The sequence below is a fragment of the Cinclus cinclus genome, chromosome 3, assembly GCF_963662255.1.
Source record: "Cinclus cinclus chromosome 3, bCinCin1.1, whole genome shotgun sequence".
In the NCBI taxonomy this organism is placed as follows: domain Eukaryota; kingdom Metazoa; phylum Chordata; class Aves; order Passeriformes; family Cinclidae; genus Cinclus; species Cinclus cinclus.
Window position 1 is genome coordinate 5983925 of NC_085048.1, and position 18182 is coordinate 6002106.

At 50.1% G+C, this 18182-nt stretch overlaps 1 protein-coding gene across 1 annotated transcript in view; it reads right to left on the reverse strand.

Moving 5' to 3' along the window:
* Positions 1-16242, reverse strand: part of TNFRSF21 (TNF receptor superfamily member 21) — a 33836-nt gene extending 17594 nt beyond the window's left edge. The window contains exons 1-3 of the mRNA XM_062488427.1: positions 16189-16242; positions 9889-10543; positions 7738-8235 (exon numbers count right to left, since the gene is read on the reverse strand). Coding sequence (XP_062344411.1) covers positions 7738-8235; positions 9889-10543; positions 16189-16242 — 1207 coding nt within the window. The remainder of the gene's footprint in view (positions 1-7737; positions 8236-9888; positions 10544-16188) is intronic.
* Positions 16243-18182: the final 1940 nt, after the last annotated feature.

Genomic DNA, 18182 nt, shown 5'->3' on the forward strand with positions numbered 1-18182 from the left:
ATTGCCCAGTTGGGTCAGGACAATCACCAGTATTGGCACAGGCTGGAGGATGAAGAGACTGACAGCAGCTCTGCCAAGGACTTGGAGGTGCTGGTGTGCTGTGTCCAGCTCTGGGGTCCCCAACATAAAAAGGATGTGGACCTGTTAAATCAGGTCCAGAGAAGGACAGAAAAATGGTCAAGGGGCTGAAGCACCTCTTGTAAGAAGACTGGTCAGCCTAGAGAAGAAAAGGCTCCAGGGTGACCTTACTTCAGCCTGCCAATACCTGAAGGGGCTACAAGAGATCTGGAGAGGGACCTTGAACACGGGCATGTAGTGACAGACACAGGGGAAAGAAGGAATGGCCTTAAACTAAAAAAAGGGCAGGGTTAGATTAGACATAATGAAGAAATTCCTCCCTGTGAGGGTGGTGAAGCCTTGGAAAAAGGCAGCTCCGAGAGGCTGCGGCTTCTCCATCCCTGGAAATGTTCAAGGCCAGGTTGGACAGGGTCTGAGCAATCTGGTCTAGTGGGTGGTATCCCTGCCCAGAGCAGGGGCATAGAAACTAGATGATCTCTAGGGTTTTTTGTCAGACAGTTGGAAAGGACACACTCATGAAGACCTGTTAGTAACAGAATAGTTTTCTCAACCATGGAGGACAGTGTTGCTATCAGACCTCCCCAGGACCCAGTGACTCACATCCTTAGCAAGAACTGTTTGGGCAACAAACCACAAAATGATACATTTGGAGTTTGTTGGGCTTTTTAAAAGACAAAACTGAAAATCTTGCAAGGCAGAAGAGGACTTCTAACAATCACTTCCCACAAGTTTTCAGGAAAATAACCAAACCAGACAGTGGAGAGAGATCTATTACCAGCCACATGCAGTTATGAGCATGTTTATAACTTGGGAACTTGAAAATCATCATAAGACCTCTTTTCCCAATGCACTATGTCAAAGTCACCTCTGTAGCAGCCCCTTGGTCCAAACCTCCTGGGATCCATCTGAACTCCTGCCCACCATCACAGGATGTTACACCAGGGACCTGCTGAGTGGACTAGCTTTTGCTTTAGTTTGCATGAGAATGATCAGCATAAGTATTTTATGTAATTATTAAATTTTAAACGACTTTTGCAGAGTTAACCTTCATTATAACCCTCTGGGACAGCTGGTAACCCTGAGCACACAGACTGCCACAGCCAGAGCCATATAAATATCCAGACACCCACAGATGCCAACTCGAGGATTAAATTCACCTCCTACTTTTTTTTTTTCCTCCCAGTCTTGGAGAGTGAGGAAAAAAACCAAAAAAAAACCTCCAACCTTGTTATTCGAGGAGTGATATGTGAGACCCTAACTGATGTGAGAAATCACAGCCCTCCTGGTGCTGAAACTGGTGTCGAGTTTTTGGCAAAAACACCCTGGTCTCAGAGTGGTTTTCTACAAGGACAATGCTCCTCTCCTGCAGAGCTGCCCTGCCTCCCACACTCGGCCCTACACCTTAATGGGCAGGCACAAATCCCAGTCCCTCATTAAATTAACACAGGGGCCACCCAGGAATGTTGACTGTGGCATAATTTGGGTTTTCTTTTCTGAAGCAGATTTGGGAGCAGCAACTGTTCCAGCTTCTAAGGGGAGCTCCTCACAGCCCTGTACATGCTGCAGATAGATGGCTCACGTAGCAACACACATTAAAAGTGATCAAGCACCAATCTTTGGTGCTAATGCAGTAAGGCTGAGGAACATGAGATGATAAAGCCTGCACATGATTAGGTTTCTTCCTCTCTAAGCACAACAGCAGTCTCCCACATTTGCACTTTCCAAGGGTCCCTTTCATCATGAAGCCCTGGTCAGCTCCTGCATATGCCCTTTGGAAATCACATAGCTTCCCAAAAGGACAAAATTATTTTTGGGCAAACCTGAGCAATGTTTTACGTTGGGTGGTTTGAAGACGACGGTGTTCTGAACTTGTCAGGTGCCACCCCAACACTCCCGTGGCAGAGGTTTGTGCTGCAGATGAAGAGTTGCTCCATGCCATCCAAAGCAAACCACTGTGCCCGTGTAGGAGCAAACACAGCACGAAATGCAGCAGAACAAGTTCAAGTGAGGGAGCATCCATACTCCTTGTGGTGCCCAGCACATTCCTGCCTCTTCTAATTTAAGCAGCTCTCCTTCTGCCTTGGTCTCTCGCTGCAGAGGTGGACATGCTGTAATCAGAGGACCAGCAGTCATCTGCACATCACCAAGCTGCAGCTGCCAGAGGAGAGACTGCTTTGGAAAACAAAAAAAACACACAATACCTTCTGCCTCTCCGTTTTGGCAGGTGGAGAGACATCAATCCCTCATCTCATGCTCTGCCTGCCAGAGCTGAATTAGGCTTTGCACGCAAGCCCAGGGCTGCTCCTCTCCAGGCGTAGCCACAATTACCGAATTATGTCAGCAGCAATGGGCACACCTGCCCTCCTGAGATACTTTGGGCATCTCTGCCCCACCTGTGGCCTGAGTACAAAACCTCGAGGCCACCACAGCTTGAGGCTGGTGAAGCTTCAGTGCTTGAAAGGATTGCTTATTTGCCCAGCTGTTTCTACAGCAGCTCTTCCATCCTTACCCTGCCTCCCAGCACCATCCTTTTGCCACCAGCTGGGACCTGTTCAGGAGCTGCTGATCACAGAGAAAACTACCTCTGCCAAACAAACCTCTACACCAAGTGGCCTTCACCTTGCCAACATAAGCACTAAGGAGGGGTCCTAAAGTAGCATTCAGTGTCACCCCATAGACCTGTGAGTGCCAAGCCTGCAGCAGTTTCCTTATTCAGAGTAGTAATTATATAGGCCTGAGGAATAACATCCTCAGATGGACTGTTTCCATGCACTTGCTTCCCTTCATTGGGTGATGGATCTCTAGAAAAGACTGACTTAAAAAGCCCACACATAACCCTAACATGCTGTCTCTTGCACATGAAGAATCATGTAATTTTAGTTCGATAAGTGTCTTCCAACTAACCATAAATGAGTACCTGATTCTATTTGAAACCAGCTTACAATGACCCTGCCATCCCCACACACTCACTGGTTATATTCACATGGGAATGTGCTTTGGAGCTGCAGCACAGCATCAGGCTCTCCAAGGTACAAGACGTGGTCCCCCTTCAACACCCCCGATGACTTCCCTGGGAGCAGACCAAGCTCAAGCCTAGCCCTAGTCCCTCAGCAACCAGCATGCAAACCAAGGACTACTCCTTACACATCCCCAACCAAGAAGATCCTGACGCCCAGTGTGCTGAGAACTGACAAACCAAGACCCCCAAATCCCAACACCCCCCCATCTCTCCAGCATCACATCTCAACTCCCCACTTTGGTTTTGAGCCATTTTAAGCACATGTTCTTCTACATGCAGTCAAGTCTCAGCTCCACCCCAGCTGTAAACAGCTTCTGCAGAACAGTTAATTTCTCTGATTATTTAACCAGAGGCTTCCTGGCTTTGCTCTCACCACCCACTGCAATAATGTGCAATTACAAGACTTGAAGAAAAATAAAAGGGAAGTGGCATGTCATGCCAGGCCAGTGTTGCCAAGATCTGTTCTTCAGTCTTTCAACTCCAAAAAAACAAAAATCACCAAATTCTTTTCATGCCTCCTGGCATATCATTTCAGACAGCTGCTTCTCCACACAGGTTTTACTCTAACATTTTGTAGTCTTTGTCTTTCATCCTCTGCTACTAAATGGATGAAAGCCAAAAGCAACAGTATCAGCAATTTCTGCAAAAAGAATTCAAGCCCATCTTCATATTTGGCATGATGGCAAATCTGGCATTTCCAAGGCATTTGAGAGACAAGCTCCAATTCTCAGTTTTTACTGAAAGGCTTCTGCAAGGCCATTTTCTCACCTGTGGAAACATCTGAAGAAAGGAAATAGGTATTTGCTAAAATAAAGACATGAACCCAGCGTGTAAGCTGCTCTTTATCTTCTAAAAGAAAGACCACAGAGCCCTATGAGCCCTGTACTCATGTCATTCAGGCACCACGTGGATAATTTCTCAGGAAAACTTTGACAAACTGTCAACTGTTGGAATCCTATCTGCAGGACTGCAAAGCCAGAGCCAGCTGAGGCAGCAAGAGGTCCAGCTTCTCCAACCACAGCTACACTGCTGGACCTTCTCCATCTCTCTGGACAGCCCCTGCTGTGAGGGTGGACACAAGGACAGATGTGGAAGTAGGCTGGCTCATGACTCAGGCCATTAGTCATTGCAAGCTCTTCCCAGACCTCTGAACCATTTAATCCAGTGAGAAGCACTGGCATTTGCCACCTTGGTTGGAACACATCCATGCCGAGGACACGGGTCTAGTTCTAACACCAGCCTCCAAAGCTACTTCTATTTTTATGTTTGGGCTGTTATTTAAGGCATGTATTATGACCAGAGAGAGGACAGGGCACAGATACCAGCTCATGGGGAGATGAGAACAAGTGAAACTCCTCCTGACAACTGCTGATCAGGATCACACACCCATCTCAATTATTTAAACAATTCAGGAATTCAGTCCTTTCAGGAACTGGGTAAGAGTTTGAGCCCCTGCTTCCCCACCCAACCCGTCCTCTTTTGGTAAGGAACCCAACCACAGAGCCATGTCTTTGCTCCAGTACTGAGCAGGGCTAGTGCCACCCTGACCACACTTCACCCAGCACATCCTTGGAGAAATCAGTAATAAAATCCCCCAAACAGGCAAAGCCTTGGAGGCCCACCTGGTGCCATGAGAGGCTCAGGGGGTTGCCAGTGTGAGGGCAGGAGCCCAAGGACAGCTCCTCTGAGGAGAGGCTCCAGTGCTTATGTCAGATCCGGACTTTCCTTTCAATGTTTACTGAAAGGATTACGAGGGAGGAGGAACAAACGGGGGCAGACTGTTTGCAAGAGCTATGTAAACAGGCAATAAACACACCCCAGCCCCTTGCTGGTGTGCCAGCCAACCTCTGGATGGAGGTCATCCAGATGTGGGTGCACTGCCATCACCCAGCCCAGGGGCTGCACCCCCAGCCACAAAGATGGTTTACACTCTGATTGCTCTCTACACCCCTTGTGCAACCACAGACCAGGCTGGCAAGTGAACCCGGGGAGCAGCTGTGGTCCTTGCATCTCAGGAGTTTTGCTCTGGTTGCCTACCATGAAGGGATCCACACAGCAGCACAGGAGGGGAAAGATTTCCCCTCTGCAACAGCCTGAAGTTTGCTCCTTGCTAAACTCACCCCTGTCTGAAATGCTGCTTCAGGATGAAGCATGATTTGGGAACAAACACTGGAGCAGCAGAAAGCTAAGCCATGACACGGCAGCTCTGCAGAACATCCCAGCTGTACAGCCAGTTATTGAATAAAAGGTCAATTCCTTTATGGCACTACACCTCTCCTTTCAAGTAAACAGTCTTAAGAGCCAGACATTTCAACAGGAAAGGCAGAGAGGGATTTATGCACCACTGCAGAGGGAAATAATTTCCATATCTGACACAACAGAGAAGCACCACCAAGTAAGAACTAATGAGCAAGGCCCTTCCAGCTAACACAACATGATTTTGTTTGCACTAAAAGCAAGACAAAGCATTAATTGGTTTGTGCCTGTTTGCCTGCGTTGATTACACAAAGTTCATCTGAGAACATTTGGTGGCAGAAGTCAGAAGCCACCCATGCCAGGAGGGAATCTTCGTGACTGTTGCAGGAATGACTGAGAGTAACGGAGCCATTTACCTCCAGACCAGAGAGGTTCAATCACATCAAGCTGGTTTATCACCTAAGTGTGGTTTTGCTGTTACACCCAGCTTATTTCCCAAGACAAAGGGAAAACTTACCAAGGGTCTTGCGAAATTTATGCAGCTGTTAACGTGACAGAGAAGGCTGGAACAACTCACCCTGGGAAGCACAGGCTGACCTTGAATGATGCCACCCCCAAAGGATGACAAGATCTGAGAGGTGAGGTTTTATCTAAATAGGTTAAAACAGGTCATTGCTCTCCAGGTGATCCTTCTCTTACCTGCATTGTTTCCTTAACCTGAAACATGATTAGTGACCCAACACAAAGCAGTGCCCACACAGGCAGCTCTAAGATGGCTTCCAGAAAGATCAGCTGCAACGTGGGCATTTCAGCATGGTCTGAAATACCAGGATAGAATCCAGAGCTGCACCCACTCAAAGCAGCATGGTCTGGTCCCTGCACTTGACCATTCCCTGTCCAGTACAAACTGCCCTCCTCTGAGGTGCTTCAAGAAACAGGAAAGCATTGAAAATTCAACCAACTAGTAACTAAGGTCTTGGGGGAAAGGGTTACTGCAAGTTAGCAACAACCACTAGTTTTTGACCTATGAATCATGGCCAAACCCATGTATTCCACAAACAAGGCAGTGCCCACGAACAAGGATGTCTAATAAGGTTCTGCAACTCCACTGCAGAAGACTCATCACAGTCTCACAGACCATGCTTTGGGTGCCACAGATTTTAGGGATAATGAAGTGCAGGGAAAAAGTTATCAAAACCAGAAAAAAGTTTAAGAAACTGTAACCCAAGAACACAAGAGTTAAAAGGAAACTGATAAGCAACACAAACACAAGAGAAGGCAGAAAACCAATTCCAACAAGATCTTACTGGTTGTATAAATGAATTAATGAAGGCAAACAAAGTGTAGGTCTATAAATCAGCAGGAAGGTGAAGAGAGTACATGACAGAAGACGCCCTATTCAGAACTTTCTTTGCTTTGTACTTAAGCACTCAAGGATGACTTTCATCAAGGACTGATCTCTCTTAAATCTTCCAATCTTTGTTCAATCCTTTCTTTGTTTGCCACCCCCCCCTTGTTAAATGTGCTTTTCTAAAGGTTGACTGTGAACGGATGTTTAAGGTTGAGCAACGTCAACCCAAAGCAAGTAAGGACTTGTCAGTCTGCACAGGATCAGGGAAGGTCAAAATTGCCATGGGAGCTTTGCAGAGGAAGAACTGTGCATCCCACTAGGGAGATCATGGCTGCTCGGTGCTCACAGTCATGCTACCACTAGTTTATCACTTATTTTTACAAATTTCAACTTGAAGATCACAACATGTGATTTGAAGTTTCATCAGAAAGCTGACAGCAAATCATCCACTAAATGAAAACACTACCAAAAAGAGAGTCCAGGCAGACCCGATGACACTTGTGGAGCTGTACACATCCATAAGTCAGCCTTTAAGGATAACCCTTCTAGCTCCAGTGCGAGCAAAGGGCTTGGACACAAGCCAGCACTTGGGATTTAGGGCTAAGAACTGAAATTGAGGCAGTGCCAAGAGGTGGGGGATGACTCAGCCTTCCAGAAACAGATGGGGATGAGGGGATAGAGGACAACACGAGAGACAACCAGATCCATGCCTGAGTCACTGAGAAAATAGGGTCCATGTGAAACAGAAGAAAAGTGGGAAGGAAATGGGGTTAAAAAAAAGGTACCTTCATTGAAAATCATTCTACCAATGGAAGAAGGGAAGAAGCCAGAGAAGCTGTGTGAGAAGAAGAAGAGAAGCTGGAGCGAGTAGGTGACACTCCCTCCATTAACCCTTCCTTCAGGAGCAGGGACACACCATGGGAACTGGAAGGAGAAGCCAAGGATGAAGAAACATCTGAGGAACCAAAATGGGCTTTGCTCTCACTACAAGACCCACCGAACGAAGAAAGTCATAGGTCACTGGCTGTGGGGGTGGCCCCTCCACAGCCCTGGGTTGGGGTGTGGAGGACATCACACGGTCACTACTGCTCACCGTGCCCGTTGCAGTAATAGATCCACTTCTCCCTGTTCTGTGTGGGGGTGGTGGACTTTTTCATAATAGCTTTTTCCATGATGGCACTGGGATCTTGCCGGGGTCCCTTCTTCAGAGTCCGTGAGCTCTTTCTGACACTGCAGACCACGATCACCACCAGGACCAGCAGCAGGAACAGGACGATCATCCACGGCAAATGCTCGTTAATGTCGAAGTGCTGGTGGACGTTCTGCGAGCCTCGTCGGGGAGGCCTGTAAGGAACGCTGGGCTTCTCGCCCCCCATCATCTCCAGGGATGGCTGCTTCTCCAGCGCTTGGCTGGTCTGCTTGTGCCGGTAGCTCTGGGCCTGGCTGGTGGTGCCAGAGCCCACGAGGGTCCTGCCGACGCCGTCCGTCTCGTTGGCTGAGGTTTCGTTGTAGTACCGTGCCCGCTCCACCATGCTGCTGGACGCGCGCGGCGCTGGAGAGGGAACAAAATCGGGAACTGAAGAGTTCAGACCTGCGGGAGGAGAGGAGAGTTGAGTGTCACGGCCACGGAGATGCGATATGGCATCACATCACCGGCTAAGACCTGCCTGAGCATCAGCTTGGCCAGCAGACAGAAACCCAACGCCAGGCAGCGAGAAAGAGTAGAGGTGAAGTTGAGGTTTGCCTCTGGGAACAGATGGGTACAGTTACAGAGGGAGCCTCAAGGTAAAACTGACCCTTCCTGGTTAAGGCTAGAGGCAGCTTATCACAAAAAATGAGTTATTGAAGGCATGTTGTCAGTCTGTGTTTGTCCCACGTTTAGCATTTCTCAGAAAACCAACAACTTCAAGTGAGTTGGTTTTTCTTTTTAGGTTTAGGAACATTAATTTTAGCTCATTTGTGGAATTTCACATTTGGACTAGAAATACAAAAATATATGACAATTTGTAGGCTTAGTGTCTCTCCACTGGGTTTGTTAAGGAAGTAAAATCTTTTTTTTTATCAGCCCTGCCAGCAGCTGCAGATGAATCAACTACAAAATAGGTCTCTGAAGCAACCGAACTTCCCCCTAAGAGCTACCTTCCATCTTTATTAAGTCTCGTTATCAACCAAAACCTCTCAGGTCCCAGCCAGATGTGAAATGTGAGCCAAAGCCTGGCGAAAAGAGGAAGAAGGGCTGTTGTGATAAAAACTACAGATTATTTTCGAACATCATCTGTTGCAGATTGTGTCTCATCCCAGCTGAGACGAGTGGGTGTATTCATCCCTACCTGGTTTTGCCCCCAGTTTGGTTACCCAAAACACTCTAATCAGGACACAAACAGGGAAAATGCTTCAACTTTTACGCAATTGCCAACAGTTGATTTCAAAGTTCAGGAAACACCCTCCTGTACTCTCCCAGTGATACACCAACACCAGGGCAAGTTTTGAGACCTAACAAAGGTGGAAGCCTACTACTGTCAACACTTTCCTGCTATTATATTTACTAACTCAGCTGTTGAGGTCATCAAAAGTTGCATTTTTTAATTAAAATGCCTCAAGTGAGACACTGCAGGGAAGCTGCTTTCCAGGGAGTGCAGAATACCACCTTAAGTGGAGTCCTACAGCAGTCCTGAAACCAGGGACACCATAAAGGCTGTGAGGATGAAAGAGGAATTCCACACAGTAATCTTAAGAGATTGTAGGAAAAAAAGTTACGGGACAGCCCAGGCTCCTGCAGGGCTGTTTCAGCAAGGGTTCCCATTCAACCAGTACTGTGACACAGTACAGAGTGAAATGCAGAAAGGAAAGCACAGGCACAAAAGCAATGAATCCATCAGAGGAGGAATCTCCCTGCTGCAGGGAGACTGCAGGGGTTTTCCACCTGCATCCCAACCCAGGTTCACCACAACTGCACAAAGACTTGTGCCAGCACATCACAGAGACAGGAAAAGAGGCTGGGGAAAGTCATGTCCTTTCAGCCCCAACAGCAGGACAGCCAGAAGTCCAACCAGGACTGCAGTCTCAGTGAAAATGTTATTAAATGTGATTTAATACAGCTGAGGGCAATCCGATGCCATGAAGCAGAAGCACCACCCAGGCTTTACACCAGGTTGTTTTTTAACAACCTAACACCAGTGCTGACCAAGACAGGAACACAATGCCTCAGTCACAACCACACCTGTGTTTCAGGGGTGGACATTACCTTTGGGAAGATCAGTGGTTGGTGGAACTTCATAGGGCTGCTCACCCGCTTCAGTGCTCGATGAAGTCAAAGCCGTGTTCGGAAGGGACGCCGGAGAACCACACACATTGTCGCTCTCCTTCGTCCCTGGCTTGATGACCACCATGTTTTTCCCAAAGCAGTCAGTGTAGGGTTTGCACTTCATCACACTAGAAGGCACATCAGAAAAAGTACCACGAGGGCACGGCTTGCACCTGACGTCTTCTGTCTCGGTTCCTTTCTTGCGGACGCCCCAGCCGACCGGGCACACCGTGTAAGGGACGCAGGTATCGTTTGTCTGAAACGTACCAGACAGGCAAGTGCACTCACGGTCAGTCAAGGCAGTACAATGAGTTTTCTCAATCATTGGCAGTTCACAGGGTTTCCTACAAGAGTGGCACCGCTCTATGCCGTTCTCATGCTTGGTAAAGGTCCCGTCTGGACAAGGGCTGCACTCTCTTAAGGTACTCTTCGTACAGTGCTTAGACACGTAGGTTCCTGCAGGACATTTGTCACAGGTCAGCTCTTCGTTGGTGGCATGGTCGAGGTGGTGGTACTTGCCAGGGGAGAGGCTGATGGCATTCTGCTCAGAGGTCAGCTTCGACTGACCATCAACAGTGCCAAGGAGCATGAGCAGCTGGAAAACAAACAGGAGGTATCAGCCAACAACAGCAGGCAAAAGGAGTCCTCCCAGTCAACAAACCCCTGTAGGATCACAAGGGATGTCCCAGAGCTGTGTGACCATGGACAACTTATTGTGCCCACAGGAAGGACCTCAGCAAGGCAGGAGTGGAATGGAACCGGTGCAGGTAGCAGCACGCTCTCCAGACACATCCCCAGCTATGATTATAATTGCTTAAATTTGACACCACACTTCTCGGTGAAAGTAAGCATCATTTACACTGCAACCCTGCCAGGGTGGTAAATACTGCTAATTGTGTTTCAGCAGTATGTGCTACCTGGCCACCCCAGGAGAATTCAGACCAGCTTTGCATTTCAAGGCTGAGAGGCTCCGGCATGAGGCAGGCGCTCACTGACAAGACAAAAAACACAGGCAGATGGCAGCTCTGACCTGTAAAACTTTACTTCTCTATTTGTTAATCTGCACTTGTTCAAATAGTTACCTTTCTGAGTAACACAAACCAGGATGAAATCCAGGCTAGCGGCTGTTTCTGAGCTATTTCTCAGCTCCTCTGCCTTTCCACGATTTTTTATGACCCGGTGCAAATGTTGGGTTTGGCGAGACCACAAGGGATATTCTGCTTTGAGCCTCCAACCACATCTGAACCCACTCTAAACCAGCTGCATTAGCAACAGGAGAAAAAACCTGGTGCTATTTTTACACTCTTCAAGGAACTCTGCTGTAACTCAGCTCCTCATTGCATCAGACAAGGTAAAAGGACACCAGTTTTTAGACACTGAACTACAAACAACTGGGCTTTGCTATAAAACCATCTATCTCTACCGACCTCCAATCCCAAAGCTTTATTCCCTTAATTCCTTTGCAACGATGCTTCTCCACCCCCAAGAGAAGCTCCATTTATCAAAAAGCATCTCTGCTTCCTCCAGAAGACATCTGGTCCATGGATTTAATGTCAGTTATGGCAGTGGAGATAAGTCACCAAGAACAAAAGGCATATCAAAAGAAAGGCAGACACACCCTTGCTCAGCATGCAAAGCAATAGGAAACACATTTTCAAACAGCCACAGGCTAAGTTCAGAGAGAGGGAACAAGTCAGTGTTACCTCGAATTTTCAAACATTTTCTACACTGAAGGTAAAAAGGACCAGAGATCCTAACACTGCTCAGCTGCAGAGATAAGCACATAAATCACTTGGCTGTGTTATATAATCCCTCGCCTCTTGCTCTGCTACCTATTCTGGGATATTAGCCAACAAGAATATATTCAGAAGGGGGGGAAAAAAAAAAAAGGCTCCCAACAACATGACTCTGCAGAAGGCACATCGTGGCTGAGCCGCAAGCTGCGCCGCATCCTTTTTGGTGCAGTCTCTTGCTTCCTGGAAATACACAGCACATTTCTGTTTCACCTGCTAAATCATTTACAGCTTGGGATTTGTACAAAACACTTCACGATTTTATTTTTTTGTTTAGTTAGTTTTCTCCCCCTAAAGCAGCAATTACAGAGCAGGCAGAAGCAAGCAAGCCCGCAGGAGCTGACAAGGATCCTACAGCGGCTGGACTAATTACAGCACGTCAAATTAAAAAGCGGGGCTGCCCTGGCAAGCAGCAAAGGCTTACAGGATACATTTTACTTTTCCCCTCCCCTAAGACATGATTTAACAAAGCGCTTAGCTGGCTCTAAAGAAACCTGCCACCCTCCCCTGTAATCTCCGTGACACATCCCTGAATTAGCAAACTGGTCTCTTCAGGTGGCAGCAGGGGTCACCTGTGTTACTCACCCTGCTCCCGTGCCAGCGCCAAGCAGGACAGGGTGACAGGAGAGGCAGGACAGGCAGTGGCTCTCCTGCTTCACCAGGAGTGAGCTGTGTGCTGCTGTCTCAGATCCTGATTTCTCGCCTTGCATCAAACTAGACCTTGGGAAACACATGGACAGCCCTGCTACAAGCATGTGCCATGGGCTCCCTCCTGTTCTCCTTTTCCCTCCCATTCCAGCATCTTCCCATCCCTCACCCGGGTAACCAAAGCCTGTAATAGCACTAGGTTTGAGTTGGTTCTTTTGAGTTTGTTTTTTTTTAAACCCTATCTCAAGAAAAGTGGTGCTGGTATTTTTGAACATCTCAAGATCTTCAGCTGTACATGCACTTCGAAGGGAGAACAGCAAGTTCCAGTGGGGGATGGCTAAGCAGCATTGAGCATCTGCTATTCATTTCTGCTCCCTAAAATAATCCAACTGCTCAGGTTTTGCAGCACGCAGATCTCTGAAAGTGAAGGCCAGGAGCAGGAGGACATCCTTCAGTAAAAAGGAGTGTCTGCTAGTTTGGTCTCTCACCCTCAGGGCTGCCCAGCAGCACACAGACCTGGACCTTTCTGGCTGACACTCCCAGTTCCAGTGGAAAAAGCAACCAAGTAATGAATTGAGCTCTGCTGATCCACTGCACTTCATTTCATCACCCTGGTACCAAAGGAAGTGTACCGGGTAACAAAAAAACACAGAAAAAACCAGAATGGATGCAAGACAACATTGAAGAGCAGACTTGGTTTCAGCAGTTTCAGCAATGCTCTCCGTGCCCAGTGCAGGAACAAAGAAGGGTTTTTAATGGGATGGGGTCTCCTTCCAAAAAGGGTCAAGCAGGACAGGGTGGCTGTAAGCCCAAAGAGAATCCCCAGCTCAGCACCAACACCCTGCACCACAGGGGCAAAGGCACCTCCCAGTCACCTTTACCTATTTCAGCACCTAAAAGCTTTATGATGCGAGAAAATCAGATCAGGCTAGGGGACACCATCATTCTGACCCCACACCAATAAACATTCAGACGAGAGGACCTTCACATTCAGCTGCAAACAAACCTAGGCAGCAGCACCCCACAGCTGGTATGGGCACGACCCGTCTCAGCACCACCCAGCCTGATGACTCCACCTCAGAGGGTGCCTCTGTGCTCTGCTCCCATCACCCTTTTTCAGTAACTGTGCTGCAGGGAGACCTGACGGGCAATCTGCACAGGAAACAGCTCTTGGGGGGCCACAAGCTGCCTTGGCATGTGCACAGAGGATGTGGCTGCAAACACCTGAGAAACCTGGTCCAGTGGTTGGCACACCTGCCTATGGCAGGGGTGTTGGAACTAGGTAAACTTTAAGGTCCCTCCCAACCCAAAGCCACTCTATCATTCAATGAATACAGCGTCTCATTCAGGGACCCAAACCTGCACAGTGAGGAAAAACATCAGCAGAAAGTTAGTGAATCAACTTTCTGTCCTGAAATTTGTGTTCTGAAGTGCTGCGATACCGAGATTGTCATAATCTCAGGTTGTGTACAGTGCTGCCCTGCCTCCAGACTTGTGGGGACATAGAAATAAACCTAAAACTAAAGCAAAAGCTTTTAAAAATTAAAATAAGAACCCCAAAATACAAACAGCATATAAACACAGGGCACTTATCCCAGTAGAGGAGAGCAGGAGCAGAGACCTGCTGAGCAGGGACCAACAGTGCTAAACTGATACTCTGGGAATGGTTTCCAAGCAAAACCAGCAGAATTTGGTGGAGATGGCAGCTGGCTCTGTGGCAATGCCTTGGCACAGGTTGGGGATGAGCTGCACTGCCTGCCGCCCTTCCCAGAGGCCAGCTGTGCCCTTTGCCGACACTACTGGGAAAGTGCTTGCAACATAAAAGTAAAAGAAATAAACACATAAAAACACCAGAAAGACAAATAAACTGGCCTGGAAGTTTTACGGTAACTTGGCAGACAGGAAGAGCCAACGTCCTGCCCTATCACTGTAAAAAAGAATCAAATTACTCAGTCCGAAAAAAAGTTGCCTGTGATGAGAGCACTGAAGAGCAAGGCAAGTTTCTGCTTCTTGCAACATGACCAGCTATTTCAGCTGGTTTGGGGTTTGTGAAATGAGAGTCCGGGACTCACTGCTCAGCAGTTCCTTCGCTCCATCTCAAGAGCAACACACAAGGAGTGGAGCGAGCCAGAACAGCAGCACCACAACATCTGGTCCCCATGAAGGAAAACCCAGCAGGCAAGCCTGCAGCCAGCAAGGACCAGAGCTTGGAAGCATCCCCGCCAACCAAGGCTTTCCTCCAAACAGATGAAATCCCCCAGCCTTCCAAAAAAAGCCCCAAGCTGAAACAAGGTGATGTCATGCTGATTCCAGTCAAGGGCAGTGGGGAAGATGGTGGAAACTACCTTGCAGCAGTCAGTGGGGTCCCAAAAAATCCAAGCAAATGAAATCGCAGGCAACACCAGCCCCACAGAACCGCTACCAAGCTGCTACTGCTCCAAAACGCAGCAGCCAAGCAGATTTGGGTTTCCTGTACTAGCAAAGGACCCACCAGCTATCTATCTGAGCATACTTCCCTCGGACAGGAATAACGTGAACTCCTTGTGTGACCAAAGGGAGATGCCTGAAATATTGAAGGTACTGGATGAAAACCCATGGAGGATCCTGCCAGCTCACAGGCAAATGGGAACTTTGCCTTGCTTGAATGATCACACACACAGAGGTGTGAGAACACACATGCACAAGTAACATACATGTGTATTTGCTCAGTCTTGCTTCATGCCCCAAAATTACCACTGCATTTCCCCACACCTTTATATCCCCACCTCTTCCTTCTATACCCACCATTCCCAACCGACCTCCAGGATCCCAGCTGGAGCTGCATATCTCAAACTCCCCATCAGCATCTCATCTTCCAGACGTGCAGCAGCACCGGCTTCTCCCGTCTCACTTCTCCCAGCGGGAATCCAGCACTCGGGAGCGCCCAGCCAGCACCGAGCACGGACCCGTCTGCTCCGCCACGGTGCCAAGTTCCCCTTCGCCTCCCGAGCAACGAGGCTGTTTCCTGGCTAATGCCCTTCCAGCTTTAGATTATTTGTTGTTTACTCGGATTCCTGTCGAGCCAGCGCCAGCTTGCTCAGATCCACCTTGAGTTCAAGAGCAAGTGCTCTCCTCGGTTACACAACCCAGCCGCAGCAGCTGCGGCGTCTGCCTGACACACCGAATGACTGTCTCTCCCCAAAGAGACGGGATGTAGCCCTAAAGCGCTGATGGGGAAGTGCTCTACCTGGGAGCGTAAACGGGGAGATAACGCTGCCGGAAAACATTTCCGCGATAAGTCAGAGCAGTTGCCTGCCATTCGCAGCGGGGAGTTTTACTGCTTGTCCAAAGGGTGGCAGAAAAAGGAGCTGCGGGGTGGATGGATGGATGGATGGATGGACGGACGGACGGACGGATGGATGGATCCCTGTCCAGAGCCGAGCTCCCCGAGCAGCGCAGAGACCAGAGCAAGGATCCGCTCAGCTCTGGCTGCCCGGCACAGCCCTGGCTGGGGGAATGCCGCCGCCTGCGCTAACATAGGGATGGGGAGCATGGATACGGCAGGGAATACCGCACCCAGCCAGCGCTCCCCGCCGGGGCCCGGGGCTGGGAGCACCCCCGGGGAGGGCGCAGAGGAGCCCCCGAGACGCGGAGCGGGACCGGCAGGACACCCCAACACCCTCCCGGCCCGCCGAGCCGCCCCAGGCGGGGCAGCCCCGCACTGCAGCACATCCCCACCCACGCCGCGGACACGCGGATGCTGCGCGGGCGGCGCCGGCGCGGACCGATCCCCTCGCCCCGCACACACGCGCGCACTCACCGCGAGGATGCCGGCGAACCCGGCGGAGCTCCGGCTCGCCGAGGCGGCCCCCATAGCGGCGGGGCCGGGGCTTGCGGACGAGGCGCTGCCCCTGCGGCCGCGCTGCCTCAGGCGGCGGGGCGCGGGGCCGGCGGCGGCCGGGCGCCCATGGCGGGGGCCGGGCCGGGCCGGGGCCGGGGCCGGGCCGGGCCGGGCGGGGCGGGGGCCCAGCCGCGCTCCCACCTGCCCTGCCCTGCCCTGCTGCGGGGCCGCCGCGCGCGCTCTGCCGCGGGGGCGGCGCGCACGTGGGGGCGGCGCGCGGGGCCGGGGCGGGGCCCGGCGGTGGCGTCACCCGCCCGCGCGCCAGAGCGCCCCCCTGCGGCGGGACAGGAGAGGGGAGGGGAGGAGAGGAGAGGAGAGGAGAGGAGAGGAGATAGGAGGGGACAGCGAGGGGAGAAGGGCTAGGAGGGGACAAGAGGGACTCGGGTGGCACATCGAGCACCACTCCCGACCCCCTGCTCTGTTGGGTTGGGCGGGGCTGGGTTGGGTGGGGCTCAGGGCTCAGGGCTCAGGGGTCCCATCGAAGCAGGGTGGGTTTCCGGCACCGTGAAATCTTCCCGGGGGCCGATTCTTGTTTATTTTTCGTGTTCTCCAATGTCAGACGTACAGGGAATATTTTTTTTCAGAAAAGGGGTGGTGAGATGCTGGCATAGGTTGTCCAGAGAAGCCATCTCTCTGTCCCTCATCCTTGCCTCATCCGTCATCCCAAGGCCAGCTTGGACAGGTGGCTGAGCAGCCTGGTCTAGTGGATGGCATCCCTGCCATTGGAATGGGGGTTGGAACTAGACAGCCTTTAAATGTCCATTCCAACCCAGACTCTCTGTCTGTCTCTCAGACACATCTGTCCATGGAGGGATGGATTACCTGGATGCTGAGGATGGCCACAGCATAGACAGTGCCCTCACTTCCCATCTTGCAGCATCTGAGCAGGGTGGGCAGAGCAGGGTGGTGGTCACAGTGTCCGTCGATAGCTGTGGCAAGTGATGGAAACAGGTCCAGGTTTGTCCAGGGAGTCAGGGGAAACGGGAGATGGGGCCAGACACAGGACTGGAAAGGATGCAAAGTGAGTCCAAGCTTGAGAACAGGAAATGAGAACTAAGGTGACACTTCAGCATTGTTCCAAAGTCTGACCAGGAGACCAGGAACCCCTAGGTATGGCTTATCAGGGCCTTCAAGGTTTATGAGTGCAGCAAATCAAGGCTATTTATGACTTTCTACATTGTCTATTGAGAAAAACACTCAAACACCTGATTCCAGAGCCTGCAGAAATCCTGGTGACCAACAGTCACCTTCTGGAGATGTCCGGAAGGCAGATCAACCAAAGGAGGGTTTCAGTGCCACGCCCAAAGAAACAGCACAGACTTATAAAATCCCATCTAAAAAAGGGAAGGGCTGGGGGAAAATGTAGTGCTATTGCTCTGAAGAAGAGTGGATTTCATCCAAGCCCTTCTGAAGCTCATAAGAAGCCTCATTCTGATTCCAGGGAGGTTTGAATCCAGCTAGAAGGTTCCTCTCCCAGACCAAGTGGAGTTTTTGTCCCCACACTATCTCCATCTCTAATCTGGAAGGGAGCTGGAAAGAAGTAATGACCCTTGGGAGCCTGGGAATGAGTCTGGAGAGCTTCCCTCCCAGAGCTGGGGTGGCAGTGGCAGGACTGCTGTTCCCAGGGAGGAATAAGACTGAACGTGTCACATGTGCAGGGAGATGTTCCTGCTCCTCCACAGCTGGCTGTGCTGCTGTGCAAGTGCTGCAGAGCCCTGTTCTGCTTCCCTCGAGGCCCCCAAACCTGGGAACAGCATGCTCTTCCCAGGAGGTCAGCAAAGGGGAGCCTCATCCCAAAGAGAGATCAAAATACAAACCTAGTCACACTAAGGTTGTTCAAAAGAAATGGGATTCCCATTGCTGCTTTTAATTCAAAATAAATTGGGCAAATAATAGGCAATAACACAACTGGG